At 37.9% G+C, this 20,474-nt stretch overlaps 1 protein-coding gene across 1 annotated transcript in view; it reads left to right on the plus strand.

The window, feature by feature from the left end:
* Positions 1-20,474, plus strand: part of LOC134678127 (phosrestin-2-like) — an 80,833-nt gene that overhangs the window by 38,242 nt on the left and 22,117 nt on the right. The window contains exons 4-5 of the mRNA XM_063536576.1: positions 5,840-5,960; positions 11,267-11,414. Coding sequence (XP_063392646.1) covers positions 5,840-5,960; positions 11,267-11,414 — 269 coding nt within the window. The remainder of the gene's footprint in view (positions 1-5,839; positions 5,961-11,266; positions 11,415-20,474) is intronic.

Genomic DNA, 20,474 nt, shown 5'->3' on the forward strand with positions numbered 1-20,474 from the left:
TAGACCTTATAAGCAAAATCATCTTTTGAAGGTGTGAAAAGTGGCGTGGAAATTTGTACGGGAAATCAATAACCGCTGAACCGATTTATATGAAATTTGGGATGGTCTACATCTTTGATTTAGTTAAAAATGATAAAAAACATGACTTCAAACCTAAACTTAAACAGTATTTACTTCTAGAAGTCAATTCTAAATTCCCCCCTACACCTCATTTCACACCTTTAAAGGATGATTTTTGAGATAACTTATTATGTCCTGTCTCGGGACTCAAAATATATGTGTACTAAATTTAAATTAAAACTGTTCAGCAGTTTAAGCGTGAAGATGAGTTTAAAAGAAAGTATTTTAATAAGTTTATATGTTTTTACTTTGGAATGGTGTCAATGTGATACCTTAACTAAATTTGGTACTGCGAATTTATACGTAAAAGATACCAAACATGGCCTCGTAGCTTTACTGTTGTAGAAGTCAAAATAAAATTGAGAGCCCTAAATTCTTATTAAGTACTTGGCCAAACTTGTGTAGAAGGAAAAGGAAAAATAAAAGTCTTCGGCAGGAATATAAGACACAAATATATATATATATATATTTTTTTTGCGTTACTATTTCAATCATCAAATATAAACATACCTTGATTATATTATTCTAGTGAGATCCTCATAGATAAACAAAAACATTTACTTAAAAAATTACAAGGTCGAAATGTCACGGAACTTGTGAGAGTAATATGTGAAAAATAAAAACTTTTTTGACAAAAAAATCTGGACACAATTTAAGAAGCATCCAATTGCGTCGAGGAATCATCTGTATTTTTGCTTGTTTCATTACCTCCTCGCTTCTTTTTTTGTCCTTTGTATTCTGTAGCAATTTGTTAGATCTGAAAATAAAGATAACTTGCGTCGTCACGGATGTCGATTTATACGTTTTAGGGAGTGCAGAATTCGAAAACATTGATCATTTTATAATCCAAGATGGCGGCTACGTATTTTGTCATAAAAGTCGTCATGGATATCGTTTTATAGGTTTTAGGGAGTGCAGAATTCGAAAATGATGACCATTTTCGATTCCAAGATGTCTGCCGTGCACTTTGTCATATAAGCCGTCATAGATGTTGATTTATAGGTGTTAGGAAGAGCAGATTTCGAAAATGATGACCATGACCAATAAAACGACATCCATGTCGACTTTTAACATAGTGCATGGCCACCATCTTGGATTCCAAAGTGGTCATCATTTTCTAAATCGGGGCCCCCTAAAACCTATAAAACGACAGCCATGACGACTTTTATGACATACTGCATGGCCGCCATTTTGGATTCCAAAATGGTCATCATTTTCGAAATCAGGAAAACGACACCCATGACGACTTTTATGACATAGTGCATGGCCGCCATTTTGGATTTCAAAATGGTCATCATTTTCGAAATCGGGGCCCCCTAAAACCTATAAAACGACAGCCATGACGACTTTTATGACATACTGCATGGCCGCCATTTTGGATTCCAAAATGGTCATCGTTTTCGAAATCAGGAAAACGACACCCATGACGACTTTTATGACATAGTGCATGGCCGCCATCTTAGAATCCAAAATGGTCATCGTTTTCTAAATCTGCGCCCCCTAAAACCTATAAAACGACACCCATGACGACTTTTATGACATAGTGCATGGCCACCATTTTGGAATCCAAAATGGTCATCATTTTCTAAATCTGCGCCCCCCAAAACCTATAAAACGACACCCATGACGACTTTTATGACATAGTGCATGGCCGCCATTTTGGATTTCAGAATGGTCATCATTTTCTAAATCGGGGCCCCCTAAAACCTATAAAACGACATCCATGACGACTTTTATGACATAGTGCATGGCCGCCATCTTGGAATCCAAAATGGTCATCGTTTTCGAAATCTGCGCCCCCTAAAACCTATAAAACGACACCCATGACGACTTTTATGACATAGTGCATGGCCACCATTTTGGAATCCACTATGGTCATCATTTTCTAAATCTGCGCCCCCCAAAACCTATAAAACGACACCCATGACGACTTTTATGACATAGTGCATGGCCGCCATTTTGGATTTCAGAATGGTCATCATTTTCTAAATCGGGGCCCCCTAAAACCTATAAAACGACATCCATGACGACTTTTATCACATAGTGCATGGCCGCCATCTTGGAATCCAAATCGGTCATCATTTTTGAAATCTGCGCCTCCTAAAACGTATAAAACGACACTCATGACGACTTTTATGGCATAGTGCATGGCCGCCATTTTGGATTCCAAAATGGTCATCATTTTCAAAATTGAGGCCCCCTAAAACATATAAAACGACATCCATGACGACTTTTATGACACAGTGCATGGCCGCCATTTTGGGTTCCAAAATGGTCATCATTTTCGAAATCGGCACTCCCTAAAACGAATAAATCGACACCCATCTCGACTTTTATGACAAAGTGTTTGGCTACCATCTGCATGCAAGACATTTCTATTATTTTTACGTACAAAAACAGGGGGCCATGTCATCTTCCAACCGAGATTTAATCGATAATTTATTCGATTAATATTCAGATTAATTCAATTTCAATCTATGTTAGGTCGACTAAACTACCTAATCGCGATTAAAATTTGAGGATTTAAACAGTTAATCTATTAATGCCCATCTCTGACCACGGCATTTTTACACTTTGAGAATATCTGAAAACAAATGAACATAAGGAGCCATTTTGGAAATCCATTAACTTTGTTATTACTTTTGACAGCTCGTGTCATGTGTCTACACAGAGTCGACACAAAGTCGAAACATTTGCGACTACTTTGTGACTGCAATATTTCTCAGCCTTAAACCATATTTATACATCATAATTAACAAGTTTCGTAGTATGTAAAGCGTTATTTCTGTTATTTAAGTATAGTATACGCATCGAAGTACTAAAAATGCATCAAATAATATAGTTATGAACACAGGCACTGAGAAATAAACAATTTCATTTCCGGCTAAACTAAAACAATGTGGTGGCGCGTTGATTATATTACACTTAGTTTATCAAATCACTCGAGCAGTTTAATTCCCCATAATAATTTAAGTCCTATTGTAATATAAATGCAAACAATATATAATTACGTCTTGTAATCTGTTTTAGAGATGGCGTATTAATGTCACTTATTTTTATTTAACTATTTTTCCATCTGACAGTTTCCATTTGACAGGAACAAAATGAACGAATGAACGAATGATTTTGGCATAAAGTAGTCGCAAACTCGTAACAATGTGTGCACACGGCGACCACACTTTATGTCACTTTGTGTCATGTGTCGACCCTTCCCCATTTCTGGTAACTGTGTCGACACGGCGACGACTCTGCGACTGGAATTGTGACCGAAACAGACGGTGTCGACACAAGATGTGTCTACACCGCGACGTAACGGCGACTGGAAATGGTTGTATGGGATGTTTGCTCCGAATACCGCCAGTAATACCAGGAGCCAAATTCGACACGTACAACTGTCAGATTTCGCATCCACGTCAAATCAACAGTTGATTTTATTGCATACTGAGTGTTGATTCCATCAACGGTGGATAATATCATTTGGTACAACCAAAACTCAACTCTAAACTAGGGGTGGGTCGGTTTGGTTTGCTTGTCACCCTAACTGTGGATTGTTAATGTCAAATTTAGACATTGTACGTATTCGAGAACTTACGATTTTTCCCACATCAACGGGAGATCAACACGATACGTCAAACGTCGCTTGTCGAATAGGGGTCCTGTATACTCGAACGTAACTGTCAGGTCAATTCGAATTTTAGGTATCGATTAGTTTCCGATAGTTACGATACTGATCTTTCAGTCGGCTCGATTCGGGAAATGAATTAGAGACTCGCTAGATATGAAATAGTAATGTGACGTTCTACTGCAAAAGGTACCTTATGGCAGCTGGCGTCGCGATTCGGGAAATCAATTAGAGATTCACTAAATATGAAATAGTGAAGATATGTGACGTTCCACAGAAAAAGGCACCTTATGGCGGCCGGCGCTTACGTCGCATAGCGCCGCAATAATATTAGAGCAGCGTTAATAATAGCGTAAGCGCCAACCGCCATAAGGAACCTTTACCTGTGGGACGTCACATATCTGGTCAATCTCTATTTCATAAAGTTAAATTTCTTCAACCAAAAACGTCATGTTTGATAGCTGGTCTGAAAATCACCGCCTCCATTTATTGCGGTCTTCCTAGATACATAAATGGAAAACTAATGGTTTGTTAAATTCACCTCTATTAGTATTCATTTAGTGGGCAAGAGCGGAAATGGTTTCATGTTCTCTCGGCCTTTCAGACACGCTTTTAGTTTGAGCCATAGACTACTTGTTCAATGACTCCGCTTATAAACAGTTTACTAAGACCACGAGGTCGAAATGCTACGACAATTCCGTCCTCTGTATACAACTATAATCTAACTTTTTATCCAGGTAACCGCGATGTTTCGTATATGTTCCATCTAAAAGACAAGTAATCTGGGGTTTCTGCATAAATTACTTAATCAAACTGTCTGTGAACAGTTTGTTTTGAGAATGGTATAAATAGATAGTTTAAATTGACTTAAGTATACCGAAAATATTTGTTTACATTAAGGGTCGACCTTTTTTTCGACGACGGCAAAGACATAAAGGTTCTGATTTTAGCAGCATATGAGTCGCTTAACTTCAAACTCGGGTAAATCCATATGTCAGATTATGCGATTTTGGTATTATGAATAGGTAATAGGGTAGATATTTGCTCAGAGGGTCGAATGGATTTACCCGAGTTTGATGTTAAGCGACACATATATAGGGCATGTATTCGTTTTCGTAGGTGGTTATTATGTTTGCATAGTATGTTCTACCGTGTCGCGTCAAAACTTGCAGACTAGAACGAATGAGGTATCTTTATGGTCCGGGTGACATACTCGTACTTAGGCACAGCTAACGCTACGTCTTACGTAGGCGAACAACGCGCGAACGCGGCGCGGCGCGGCGCGGCGAAAGCGGCCGCCGCCGCGCCGCGCCGCGCCGCGCCGCGCCGCGCCGCCTGACATTTGCGTGCAAATCGCGCCGCACCGCGTTCGCAACGAGATCGCTTACGTAGGACACTTCTATGGGCATCAAAGGATTGATTTCGCCGCGCCGCGCCGCGCCGCGTTCGCGCGTTGTTCGCCTACGTAAGACGTAGCGTAAGGATGATTCATGCTAGACCGAGCCAAAAAGAATAGATAATAAGTATAGAGGGGTCCTGTCATTGTAAATTTTGTAGTCACAGTAAATTTACTGCCATCTATCGACACACGTCACGACACACGTCGATATCTATCATTTTGATCCAATCATTCATTCACTGATATCTATGTGTTAAAATTGTTAAATATGAAACGGTGTCGTCACGCCATCTAGCCGAGCATAGGCTAAAGGTGTGTGCGGCATCTATCCGAGAATGACTTTTTCTTGATTTCCGAGGCACGTTTTTTCCTTAGACTTTATTCATCTTATACGAAGTTACATATGTCTTTGACCGAGCCGAGCCCGGGCCGAGGCGTCCGCCATGTTATTTTCTATATGACGGCTGATCGGTGATCGCGTGGTGCTTTCCACAGTACAGATATGAGGTTCGTTCTTGTCTACGTGACAGCGTGATTTAGAAACATTTTAAGAAAGCGCCGGAAGCTCCGGCCTGGCCTCAGCCCGGTCTAGCGTGGCATCCTTTAACACGTGGCCTGCATATTAATATATTACAAAAATATGAGTGATATTTACACAAAAAATAAATAATATTTATCAAAGTTTCATTTTGCTACAGATACGGACGTGAAGACGAAGAGGTGATGGGGCTGAAGTTCTGCAATGAGGCCATCATGAGCCTCGCCCAAGTGTGGCCGCTCAACTGCAACCACGAGAGGGAACCAAGCACGGCTTTACAGGTAGGTAATATTGTTTATACGACAACGGTTTCACTCAATTGCATTTTTAGTCGCTATTGGCGACATGTTTCGGGCCCGTCTGGGGTCCTTCCTCAAGCTCGAGTGCTCGCGGCGACTGCAACTCGTGCACTGATCGCGCCGCCCGCCTCGTCGCTCGTTGCGCGCGTGCTGACAGAGCGGGGGCGGGGGGCGCGGTGCACTCCGCAGCCGGAGTTTTCAGGTGGTAGGTAATATAATAAATTAGTATCATCCCCATCATATCAGCCAGAGGACGTCCACTGCTGGACATAGGCCTCCCCCAAAGAGTGGCACAATGACCGGTCTTGGGCTACCCGCATCCAGCGGACTCCCGCGACCTTTACTAGGTCATCAGTCTACCTTGCGGGGGGTCTACCCACGCTACGCCTTCCGGTACGTGGTCGAACTGTGGTGGTAGAACCTCTCCAATGGCCATCGGTTCTACATGCTACGTTATCTTCTACGTTTTTGCCTAGAACGTGCAATTTGTGGAATGAGTTACCTTGTGAGATATTTCCCTTGTGCTATGACATGGGGCACAGAATAAATAATAGTACATACTAGGTACAGAAGACTCATTCTCTAACAAAACGCGTCTGTCACGATCAGCACAGATATGGCCGCTAGGTGGCGACAGCGCCACGCGCGGCTTATGGCAAACTCCAAAATTGGGGTCGAACGGATGGACTTTTAGCTACCTGTAGCAAAGCGACGAAATCGCGGAGTGAGCCACGCCTGCATGGAGTTCTTTAAGCAGCAGGTATTTAGGGTTCTCAAAGGTTGGCAACGCATAAGTGGCTCCTCTGATGTTAGTAATATCCTTGGGGTTAGGCGGTGATGACTGCATCCCATCAGGCGACTCGTGTGCTCGTTTGCTTCCTATTATGTACAGTCGACGTCAAAGATATGTTTACACTTTTGCACCTTACCCCTTTGTAATAAGGCGAAAAACGTAAACATATCTTTGACGTTGACTGTACATAAAAAAAAACAATCGTTTATTTGTTTCGGGCATTGTTTAGCTAAGATAACACACTACATCATTAATAGACAACGTTGTTTTTTAATCAACACTTTTAAAGTTTGCTTTGGAGCATTTTATATAACAAAAGTTGTTAGGAATAAAGTGAACTAAAGTGATTCCATTTCCCAAATAAGATTAGTACCTCTACAACTTTATTTTAATTCTCAACAAAGAGAGCACAATTTTAAACGTTTTTAAATGAATTAATTTGAAAAAGCTCGGCCTTAAATGTTTCGCCGTTTCATATTTAATTTTCTTAACAAACGCAAAATTGCAGAGAGGGCCAAATCGTAAAATTTTCCGATTCAGTGAATCCAACAAGCGTGAACTTGAACTTTTATTACGGTTCCGTAAATTTTATAGACAGTGAAAATATTCTACAAATATTTAGAGAAAAGCGTAGAAGCTAATACTCAAAAGTAGGCTTAGTTATTATAAACTAAATTTTAGAGATTATATTTGATCAGTACATTTTATCAGTCAGATCAGTACAATAGTACATCAACAATTAAATTAATATTATGATCTGTGTCATATATCCCTACTAATATTATAAATGCTGACTTTAGCATTTATAATATTAGCAGCTTTCATTCGCGCTCTTTTAAAAAGTGACGGATATTTTGTCACGTAGATAAAGCCATCCATAATAGAATAGGCCTGCTAAACGTACCTATATGTTGATTTAGATTGATTACCACAGTGGTATTTTTCTGTTACGAATATGATTGCTCTGTAACACTGACAAAACACTGATTTACTGACTTATTTCACTTATTCCACTATAACCAGTCTTTCGTCATTGCATTTTCTTGAAGATCTCTAAATATCCCGCCGACCTCTGTTATGGTTCATTTATAGGACGTAGTCAATCCGATTTCGACCTTAATATTGAAGCGACAAGGTTTGAATCCGCCCGCAGGGAGAATGCCATTGTGCTAAGAGTTGACGTGACAAAACTCTTAGAGAGTGTTTATTGTACAGTAAAAGTGGGAAAATAAGTATAAACATTTTAGTAGGTACAGCCCGTACAGTCGAGGAAAAATAGCTTGAAAAGACTACTGTTACCTACTGTGAGTGTATAGAGGCGGATTGTCATTTCACTGTGGGGCTCCCATACAACAAACGCATTTTTTTTACCGCTTTTTTTGCCTAATGGTACGGTACCCTTCGTGCTCGAGTCAGACTCGCACTTCGCCGGTTTTAAATATTAAAATCGCTAAAATTAAAATTTCTTTTTCGTTTTAAAATTATTGAATTGAATTGAAATAGCTTTTATTACAGATATTTTGCAGTACATTTCATTTTGTTGTTACCATATACATATATCTAATCTAATTTATATCTGTATGCCTTTTGTAGGCAAAGGCCCCTAGCTCTTTAAATTTATCCCTATCCTTTGCTTTTAAAATTATTAATCGATGTTTAATTATTGTCAAAATGACAAAAAGTTAATGCTACATGTCAGATATTTCCAGTTGCAATAAGAATAAATCAAAGACGTTTGCAAATAGTTAATAAAAGAACTAGTACTCTCAATAATATTATTTACTTCGAGAATGAGTCACTTCACATTTTGTCATTATAATAGAAATGGCTGGACATCTATATCGACGTCGGCGGCCGATCGTAAGAACAGGCATATCGTGAAATTCCTAGGCATATCGTGAAACGTAAAAATCAGGGAAAATCGTTCCCTGAGTCGACGGAGCCCCGCTACGCGGGGCTTCTATTTCTGGGCAGTCGCCTTCGGGCATCTGAAGCAACCTTACGAACATATCCTAGTTACCTATATCTTGGATTAATGTGACTATCGTCAAAACATTATACAGGAACATTACGATCTGCCTGATCTTACGATCGGCCGCCAACATCGATAACACTTGAGTCCAAATTAAATTAATTACTAGCACTGGTACGGTTTGCCCCTACAAAACTATAACCAGAGTCTTTGTATGTATACATCCAGACTGCCAGTTCTAATGGATGTAGTCCACTAAACCCGGCTGTTCAGTTTTCAATAGTGACTAGAGCAATTGTTGCGATTTCAATGCGATCTTTCCGATCCTTGCTTTTCAATTCCTCTTTCGTTCTTTATGGGCCGATGGGGGTTCAGGTGTCGCCCTAGGGTGAGGAATGAGGCACTATAAATTGACCTAATTGTACTTAATAGCAAGAGAAAATATATAAAAGAACCCTTTTTAGGGTTCCGTACCCAAAGGGTAAAACGGGACCCTATTACTAAGACTTCGCTGTCCGTCCGTCCGTCCGTCCGTCCGTCTGTCAACAGGCTGTATCTCACGAACCGTGATAGCTAGACAGTTGAAATTTTCACAGATGATGTATTTCTGTTGCCGCTATAACAACAAATACTAAAAACAGAATAAAATAAAGATTTAAATGGGGCTCCCATACAACAAACGTGATTTTTGACCAAAGTTAAGCAACGTCGGGAGTGGTCAGTACTTGGATGGGTGACCGTTTTTTTTATGCTTTTTTTTTGCATTATGGTCCGGAACCCTTCGTGCGCGAGTCCGACTCGCACTTGCCCGGTTTTTTTATGTTGAATTTTATAGGCTATTTATCCGATTTTATTGCATTTTGTGTTATATGATATGAGATATATAAACCCTACTGACATTTATTTATCTAAAGGTACTTACTCTTCCTGGAAAATCGATAAATTCAATATAATATACAAATACTTAGTAGTTTAGGAGAAAACACGCTGTATAATCCGTTCGAAAATTTCGGCTAAATTTTAGCATGCAAAATAATATTCTCTATGGTTTACTAGTTTATGCTTCCTTGGGGATAGCACATAATTTCTTATTTAAGCTTATTATATAATTTTAATACTACTCTGTACCTGTTATGTCCCATGAGAAGCTGCCATTATTAAAGCTGACGAAGTAATAAATTTTAACAACCTCGGCAAACCCGCGTGTAAATATATAAAATTTAACATTTATTATAGCGCTTTCATTATCCCCAGGTTTACCCTTTATACTCTGTATCTAGGTATTTAAATAAAAGTAAGTAAACAGATAATTTGTAAATTTTCGGGTAGTTATAACATTTTGCGCCACTTGCACCATCCCACTAACTGGGGTTAACCGGTTAAACCGTTCACCCAGTGTCAAATTGTACTGGTAACCGTGGTAATCCAGGTTAGACCGGTTAACCCCGGGTTAGTGGGATGGTGCTCGACCAGATACAAAACCGCCTGGATCTGTCACTGAACGATCTGACATTAACCTACAATCTATATTATTTGATCGTGTAATGTAGATTTTGTTTACTTTTATTTGGATACCTAAAGTTACAGACATAGCGCGATCCACGATCCGAGTAAAAATTCCCTCCATTGAAAAATAAGTCATCATTAGTTATTATTAGAATAATAATTCCTTCGATTTACTTGTGTATTCGTTGAAGTTGTATCTGTCGGCATCCGATCGTTCGATCCGGCAAATCATGAAATTCCTAGGCATATCGTGAAACTTGACAATCATTGTCTCGTTCCCTGAGTCAACTATGTCCGATTTTTTTGAGAAAATACGAATAAAAAAATTTATGAAAGGCTAACATTAAACGCATGGTGTAATTTGGAGTTTTTTAAATCATAATTAAACCCACTTTTTTACAAGTTTGACGGCGGGTAAAGATATATCTACAATATGTGCTTGTGCCTGTCTCTAACGTCGAATTTATTGAAATAAATACATCTAAATATAAAGGGGATAAATAATAGTAGCGCTGCCTTCAAAGATATTTGGGAAACTATGTTAACTTCCGTACAAAATGTTTGACCAATGTACATAGCCGGTTTTGATATTTTCTTCCAAAGGCATTCCTTTGTAAACAGTATTCGGATTATTTGTTACAAACGTTGGAGTTTTCACGAGATTGCAAAATAAAATAACTTTGTTGCGGAGCACAGCGGAGTAAAGGGATAATAAATAAAAACAGTTATTATTTACGTCCGAACATTTAAAAATGTATGTTCGTCTCTTACCATCTTGAATCAACAACAAATACATAAAGTAGATGTAATATGTATATGGTTAATGATACTTTATATATTTTGTAATACTCCTAAATATCTCCTATTACCTATTCTCCTATTCAAATTCAAAATATATTTATTTCAAGAAAAACAGAAATTTCAATAAAAGCATTAGGCTCAGCCTGTAACGTGGTGATCTTAGCGAAATACCGAATAGCGGCTGTTATTTTGACAGATTTTTTTTATTGTGTGCAGGAGGCCCTAATGAAGCGTCTGGGCGCCCACGCGTACCCTTTTCAACTGGAGCTTACGCCTTTGGCGCCCCCTAGCGTGCAGCTGGTACCCGCTAAGCAGTACCACGGGGCGCCCATTGGGACATCTTACGACGTTCGGGCTTTTATCGGTAAGTTTTACTATTGTTTTATAGACAACGGCCTGATTTTAATTTTTAACTTTTATTAGATCCATATCGTAAGGAGATTATATTTTCACGTTTATTAAAACTAGAATCAGGCCGTAAGTTGATATTTAGGTAGGTAATCGTTGTAACATTAATTTTGGTGACCGATCTATAATATTAGTGACTACAATTTCTCTTATTACCTATGTACCTACCTACATTTTATTTGGTAGAATGAAATCATACCTAATTGTTATTGTAATTGGTAAACAATTTAAAGTGTTAGCCACGGCCAATGGCCCATAGGCAAATGTAAGTGATCCCGATCGTGTAGAGGGCTTAATGGCCTGCAGTGGCCCATGATCGGCGATGATGGAGTGTAATTGCCATTCTGTCGGTTTTAGGGCAAATTCTAAGGATTGGGGGCCACGATTGTGCGCGTGCCCACACGATGGGTTCGTCGCCCGTCCTGTAATGGACCATCATTGCCGATTGTGTAGAGGAGCCATAAGAATATGGCGTTCGTCTGCTGTGTCAGATTTAAGGATGACCCACATTAGACCGGGCCGTGTCCGGGCCGGAGCTTCAGGCGCATCGTTTTCTTTGGAAAGCATCACGTCATCGCCTGTCATGTCATAAAAAAGTAACTACCGGAAGCTCCGGCCGGGACACAGCCCGATCTAACGTGATCATCCTTTAACCAAAGGCATTTACATAATGGCAGCATTGTTAGGTACTATTGTTAGCGATCATTGTTAATCCGAATTCCGAAATCTAATGGAAGATTCACAATGGCAATCATATTTCATATCAATTTTGCCAGAACAGCCGTGAAGTTTCAACGCGAATTTATTCATCCGACCATATTCTAATTCGTACATTTGTGATGAAGATTCGCTTTTAACATTTCGATTAAGTTTTGATCTTATGTTAATATCATCTCGAGTCGTGTTATCAGGCATTTCATGTGCACCATTAAGTGCGAGAGATATGCCTTACCAGACGCCTCCTGGGGGCCTAGCCAATACGACATACGCCGATCGAAAAGAAAATAATATCGGGATGACAGATGCAACGAAAAGTCACGTGATCATTTCTTGACATTTTTTTTCTATCAATGTTTGTTAGGTAGGCTATGCTATTTCGTCAAGTCCAATCTAATCGAATGTTACTTACCTGCACGCTGGTAAAGTCAAATAGGTAATTCAATTCCCGTACGTAGGTAGGCTGTCAACGAGACAATCAATATGAAAGTCGCTAGGGACCTCATACCACGGTCACTGTGACAAGGTACGAAGTGGTACCTACTACAATTAAATTCTTTGACCGTTTAGTGACGTAAGTTGTCAAGGTATCAAAATAACATGACTCATAAAATATCAAATTGTTAAAAACAGAAACGGCGGCGTGAGCTCACCGTTCGGATTAATTTAATTCGATCCAATGACACTCAAATCGTATTGTGCGTGTGAAACCAGACGTGCTTAATTTCGTATGTATTAACAGTTGGGAAGTAGGAAAATAATTAGTGTTCAATAAAATAGGCTCATTTTGTTTATACAAGGTGAAAATGGGCTACACATTTCATTGTATGCTTAACTCCCAGTACTCGCACGCATTTTGCTTGAAAATCACTAATGTTTATATTTACTAAACATTGAAGCAATGCCTACTTTAGAAACACGCTACTGTTAAACTTACCGAGCCCTCTTGTATACGGTTGCTACAGCAGTAGGTAGATTCTAGTTTACTAGATATCTCTCAATTATTATCCTATTATCCAATGTACCCCAATCTTTGGATCGCACCTCTTAGACATCGCAAAGTTAAAAGAATCAAAAGCTACGCGACACTTTTTGACTGCGTCTCGACCAGAGATATGCGAGGATGCGATGCGAGGGATGTCATATGTGGATGATATGTTTAAAGAACCAATAGAATCACTGCACACGGAGTGTGCTATGTAGTGTGTAAAGTAAATTTAGGATATTGAAATTTCGCACGAAACCTCGCGTTATTTTTGTGTGACGATACAGGAATGAAATAAATAAAAACAATATTTTTTCGTTCCACCCTACACGTGGCACCTCTATTCAGTGAACGCACATATTTAGTATGGAAACCGCCTTTAGGAACATTACCGTTCAAATTCTCGGGCCAAATTAGCACACATACAAAATTACGCCTACATTTAAATAAGACGACGCGTACGCGTTTACAGAGCCTGTAATCAAAGCTGGTAAACAAAATAATAGTCATCTTTATTACACTAATGGTACATAGCTAAGTGTAGATGAAATGCATATAATGTCAATAACTACCAATCAGCGACATTAATCCGCTAATAACCTTCTTGCTGTACGTACTGGCCGCTGAGAGTTTGCGGTTCATATTTGATTAGAATATGACTTGGACAGGGATAGGTTTATGCCATACATTGAAGAACTAGTCAAATAATTCACGTATAATAATTTAATGCAGATTAAAAGATAACTAGTTAAAATGTTGTTATGAAATGACAGACTAACTCAACATAAGTAAATATATAATTGTTGTATAAATGTATTCCGCTATAATAAGTATTTTGTATATTTTATAATAAATTTGTATGGCAGTGCGAAGTCACGTTCAGGTATAGTCTGTCCGTTTTTCTAAGATCAAGTACGCCATTGTAAATGTATGGTAAACTTGATCTTAGAATTCGGACTGGCTATACAGCCTGCAAAATTTACATGGGTACACGAATCGGGTCAAAAATATTTGAATAGGCGGAGTCACAATAAATCCCCACTTTCAGTGGAAATATTTTATATGTATATAGCCGGTCAAGCAAGTTTGTCAGTAGAAAAAGGTGCAAAATTAAAATTTTGTATGGGACCACACCCGTTCGCGCGCTTTCATTTTCTAATTTGCCGCTCTTTTCTACTGACGGAAATGGCTTGAGAGAGAACCTACATATATGTGACGGTAGAGGGTGGATTCGAATGATCAACATTTTCAGATAATGTGTGTATTTGTTAAATTAATTCAGTGGAAGTGTATCTACATATAGGAGACCGGGTATGATTATCTCACGAGTTATATCTCATGAATAGAACATATTCTAGATATCTTTCCAGGCATCCACTTCATTTCATGTCTCTCTAATTGGACAGCTTTTTTCCATAGTTCTCTGCGAATAGCATCTTGTGGGAATCTGAATGGAAAGTAATGTAAAATGATAATATCAATTGATTATTATAAGTAATATAAATGATAATTGATTATTAATTTGAAAGAATGAGGTAGTTTTTTTACAGCTCCATCTCATGAAATAAAAAAGGAAAATACAAATCTGTAAGAAATAATTCATTACCTACTACATTTATAATTATATAGAAAATACCTAAACCAAGCACAAGTTAATAAAATAGTCTACTTCATTTGGCATAACACCATCCCTATTATTCTCGCAATTTAAAAAGTCGTATGTTGTTATGAAAGTCGTATGCAGTTGTTACGTTTTAGCTTAGCACGGTAGTATTGAAAACAAATCGTCATGTTTATTCCAAATTTTACTGAAGTTATCTGTTTACTTCAAGTGAAAAGTGATTCCACTATCCTTGGTATGAACTAAAATAACTTTTGCACCACTTCACGACACATGAAGACATTTTTAATTACAAAAAAACGTTGTTTTTATAAATCAATTTAGCCATCCGTCACTGACTGTCATCTCGGACGAACTGAAGTTGCGAATCGAATAGTTTGTAAGCACCGCCTACAATCGAATAGTTTACGTTGGGTCATAACTGAGCGGACAGAATACTTCCATGTATATCAGTTCGCTGCCTCTATTCCACTGTTTGTATTGTGATATTTGTGATGTACGAGTAGAAAGGTCAAAACAGGGAGAATTTATCGGTGAATTGAAAAATCTATTTATGGAACTGTTCTACAAATATTGAATATAGCGGGTCGTTCGTCGTCATCCATAATGATGTTCCTTACTTTTCACAATGCGTATTGTTAAGAGGAAAAGGGTACGATCAATTCACTATACAAACGTGTTCCTCATTATCCTCCAAGGCCTCACTGAAAATCAGTGTGAGGATGTGTGTCCTCAACGTGACAAGAAGCTGAGTGAGGAATGAGGCCCTTTAGCACAAATATTTATGTTCTAAATGAATTTTAATTTTATGTTATTTTAGTGCTAATAAACATTTCTTATTCTTATATTGATTTTATGGGAAATATTTATTATGTATGTTAGTCATAGCTATACCCGACCGTAGTTTTTTTTTCGATTATTTTATTTATATGATAAAACGGTCAGGAATAGCCAAATTACATCAAATTGTATAAAAATATTTTCAATATTGTTAATATCCAGAAAGGAAAATGGGAACTACGTTTGTATGGCCGCCTTTCCATACAAACTTTCGGGGTGGTCAACCTGGTCATCCCCTTTCTTTGGATAGCATCTGCAACAAGGTTATTATTAACATAATTGTCGCTCGATAAAAATTAACTAAAATACCTATGCACAATCCGGCCCCGGCCCACATTTCCATAACTTGCTTAAATATTAATAAACGTGGGAACTCCCAACTAAAGCGTTGCAAAGTAATAATGTAGGTCAGCGGTCGGCAACAAGCGGCCTGCGAACCCCTTACCTATTTTGTAAGTAAAATTGTCAATCAACAATGTCTGATAAAGATATTAACAAAAGTGCGGCCCGCGTCAACTTCCTTAACTACTACCTTGCCCTGGCCCTTGGCTGTTAAAAGGTTGCCGACCGCTGATGTAGGTCATTGTTTTAAATAGTTTTATATAGATAACAAAAATATATATTTTTTAACAAAATCGTTGCAGACTGTTTTGGTCTAACTCTAACTCTAAGTAATAGCCTGAAATGCAAACTATGCGTATATACCTATAGGAAGGACTTATTGAAGGATAAACAAGTAAGCATCGTGAAATCTTTCGTTTTTTTTGGAGTTTGTTGAAAACGTAAGTAACGTTCTAACCCCATGAACAAAAGCGAGTATATATCTACCTCATTGATCAAATAGGCTTAACTGCCGCTACGCAGAAACACAAAAATAAAATTACCCTTTCTATTCGCTTTGTCTTACATACTCAAGTAAATAAAGTAAAAAGAACCCCGTAGAACATAATAGGACTAGTAAGAAGAAACAGTTATTTCTTTTACAAGGGGACGAAATTGTTGTTTAACTCCTAGTGCTAATATTGATACCCGAGCAATTGAATGACTCCAAAATTGAAACATTCTAAGTAAAAGCGGAATTTATGACATTGTGGGTATCAAAGCACTAGAGTAAAAACAGCTTTGCCGAGTAAAACAACATTTTTGTCCACATCAACGTGAGAAAAACACTAACTGTAAAATTTTACAAATGAAGGCTTTTAAATAATTATTTATCATTCAGAATCATCATTCGATCGATTTTGCATTAAATTAATTTGCCATTTAAGTACTCGTCGTGTACAAAAAAAGAGTGCCTTTACGAGCTGGTGTGATGAAAGGAAGCTTAATAAAAGCATATTTCGGTGTTGTTATTAAATTATGTCCGATGCCCCGCGGAACATATAAGCTCGGTACACTTTATTTAAGTATTGTAAGATTGCTAAAATATAAACAATAACGAATCTCGTGGCCTGAATTTGGGTTATCCGCAGATGGTCTAGTCTAGAATGCAAAATGACTAGTGTGTTGTTTTGCCTAAATTGCAATTAGTCTACATCGCAAACGGTCTAGAACGCAAAATGCCCGAATTACTTTTTCCGTTTTATCTTAATTTTATAACGATGTCGACGGAGCCCCGCTTCCGCGGGGCTCCTATTCTTTGCTGTTTGCAGCACATTAACAACACACTAGTCATTTTGCGTTCTGGACCATCTGAGAAAATAAATGAAGATATGAGTTTTGTGGTTTAACTGAATTGTCAAATGTCAACTTGTGACATCCTTATTTATTTTACCGTAGTAAATTAATAATCAATGAATCCGTACTGCATCATCTACGCTGTCAAACTCGAAAATGAAAATTTTCTTAAACTTCATATTACTAGCTCTTTGCTCTGGCTATTCCATGGTCGGTTCAAACGGACGAAAATTTAGGTCATTCTATATTTAAATTTAAACATAAAGGTACATTGACTATGCTCGGGTAGGGTCGGAAGGTCGACATAGAATAATCCCCCTTAAGCCTATATTTCCGTGAGATATGCTATAAAGCTATACCTTACCCTTTGTTGTTTTGCATAATTCGAGTAAACCATCATCGTCAGAAGTTAAACTTAGGTACGAGTATTATATTAACTTAAAATAATTCTCATTGTAAAATAACTGGTAAGTCAGTAGAGCTATACCTTACCCTTTGTTGTTTTGCATAATATAATTCGAGTAAACCATCATCGTCAGAAGTTAAACTTATTAGGTACGAGTATTATATTAACTTTAAAATATTCTCTCATATAATAAATCAACAAAATGCGAGACTAAATAGTTGCATCCGCGGGTTCCGTTAATCAATTTTCGCAACGTTTTTATTTTATCTCAAGACCCAGTCTTGGTTTAAAATGGCGTCGTTTGTACAGGATTTTAAATATGTAGTTGTTTTATACAAAAAAGCAGTAATTTAATTAATTACACGCCTTAAAGCCGCTTTAGCTTCATATTGGACTAGGTTTTCTTTTGATTAGCACTCTCAAACACATTTGCCTGCCTTTTTCAGTAGCAAAAATACATTTCCCTTTTTAAAGAACAAACATTGTACAACCCGACGTTTTCTGCTGACGACACTCCGTTCTCATTTATTTTCCGTTATTGCTTTTTCAGATTAATTAATGTCACAGGAAAATGAGATTTCTTTTGGAAATATGAGAAAAACATTGCCAAGATGGTATTTAGAATGTTTTTGACAGACCGGGTACTGCACGAGGTGGGAGGGGGGGGTCATAATTGAACTACAAACAAGTAATATAGAGATTTCGAGAGTGATACAGACAGGCATTCAAACTTGCGGTTTACACTTTGGGGTGCCATACGGCATCACTATTTTGAGAAATGAAGTGACCCAAACATTATTGATGTTACTGTGGGAATGTTTCGATTTATGTAAGATTGTACCATGCTATTTATTTATTGATTTAAAATAACAGCAAGAACAATGCCGAACTATCTATAGAAAATTTTCCGATTCCGATACTTACCGAGAATAATTCAGCCAGAAACAGAAATAATGGGGCGGTACGGTAGCGGTAGCGCGTTCTTGTTGTTGCGAAAAAATACTATACACTTTTAAAAAACGTAACGTTACTTGCACAAATCGACAGGGCATGTTTTCAAAAGAATTCGGGTACAGTGGCCTGAAACTGACGGCAAAAATAAAAATGGGGCGAGACCGACCACGCGAGCCAACTGCATTAGTTTGAACAAAATTGGGTAGCCAAGGCTGACGAAAGTTCATTATTTACCCCTCCACGGCTAATTCATAGGTAGGATTTTAGCAGTCTATCGCACGTTATTTGAGTATGTGAGTAGGTACAGTCAGCGCCAAAAGAAGCGGATAAAATAAAAAAGAGATTTATGTACAACAATCAGACTAAATAGAACAGATATTTTTGAACGTGAACTGTAGATATATATCACTATTTGTAAAATATATCCAGGATGGCAGATTTAATTGATGCGTTGTTTGTACGCTGTATTATGTAAGATAGATTAAGGATGAAAATAAAGGCTTTATTGTTATTATAATTGAATCCTTAACCCCAAACATGATGGTGACCACATAGGAAAAATAGTTTCAATCTTTCAGCAAGTTAAACAGATAATCGATAATCGAAGTTATCTCTATTAATAAACCAATATGAATATCCATTATATTTATATGAATTGTTTTCCTTAAGTATGGATCAAGTGGATTAGTCAAGACGAAAACGAAATAATATAATAACGACTCCAATGTTATAATGCAATCATTTATTTTTATACCATACGCGTGTAAACCCACACAGCTAAAATCATAACTGAGCTAATATTTCCAGGGGATTTCTGGTATATATTAGCAAGCAACTGGGAAATTAAATACATATTACATACCACCGATCAGGTTTGAGGATGTCGTGATACCGCTGTCACCTAAAGTGAAAAATCTGGGTTTGGTTATTGATAGTGGCCTTACGTGGGAGCCCCAGGTGTCTGATGTATGTCGCAGAGTGACGAACACGCTGAGAGCGCTTTACAGGTATAAAAACTTCTTGCCAATAAGCACAAAGATCCTTCTCGTTCAAGCTCTTATCCTTCCCGTGATCGACTATGCTGATGTGTGCTACTCCAATGTCGTTCAAGCCTCCCTTAGCAAATTAGATAGACTGCTCAACAACGGCATTAGGTTCATATTTGGCCTTCGGAAGTACGATCACATATCAGCTTATCGTAAGAAACTTGATTGGCTTCCCATTCGTGAGCGTAGATCTCTGAGACTGTTAAGTACTCTTTATTCTCTTCTTTTTGACCCTGCTACACCTGAATATCTCAGATCCAAATTTAAATTTGTTACTGCTCGCCCAGGTTGTGTTCTCCGTACCTCCCGCAGCCTTAAGCTTCTTATTCCCCCTCATCGTTCCGGTTTTCTGACCAACTCTTTCACTGTTCAAGCGATACGCCTGTGGAATAACCTTCCTCTCAACATCCGGAAAGCCCAGAGTAAACTGACTTTCAAGCGCATGCTGCGTAAGCATTTATCTGCGAAATATAAGTAATGTTTCAGAGTAGGTACATGTATAATGTATGTATATATGTAGATATTTATGTAAGTGTATCATACAAAGTATATGTGTAAGTTTATTATTTCATCGTATGTTAATTAGTGTTTATTTTGTAAATAGTAGTAGTAGTTTTGTGATTATCTGTTTTAACTTTTCTATTATAAAACCTGCACCTAACAACCGTCTCTTTTTGGCCCAGTGGTTGACTGGTAGAGAATGCCTTATGGCATTAAGTCCGCCATTTGTACTTATAATTTTATGTGCAATAAAGTTTAAATAAATAAAT

Source organism: Cydia fagiglandana, chromosome Z (assembly GCF_963556715.1).
Source record: "Cydia fagiglandana chromosome Z, ilCydFagi1.1, whole genome shotgun sequence".
Lineage (NCBI taxonomy): Eukaryota > Metazoa > Arthropoda > Insecta > Lepidoptera > Tortricidae > Cydia > Cydia fagiglandana.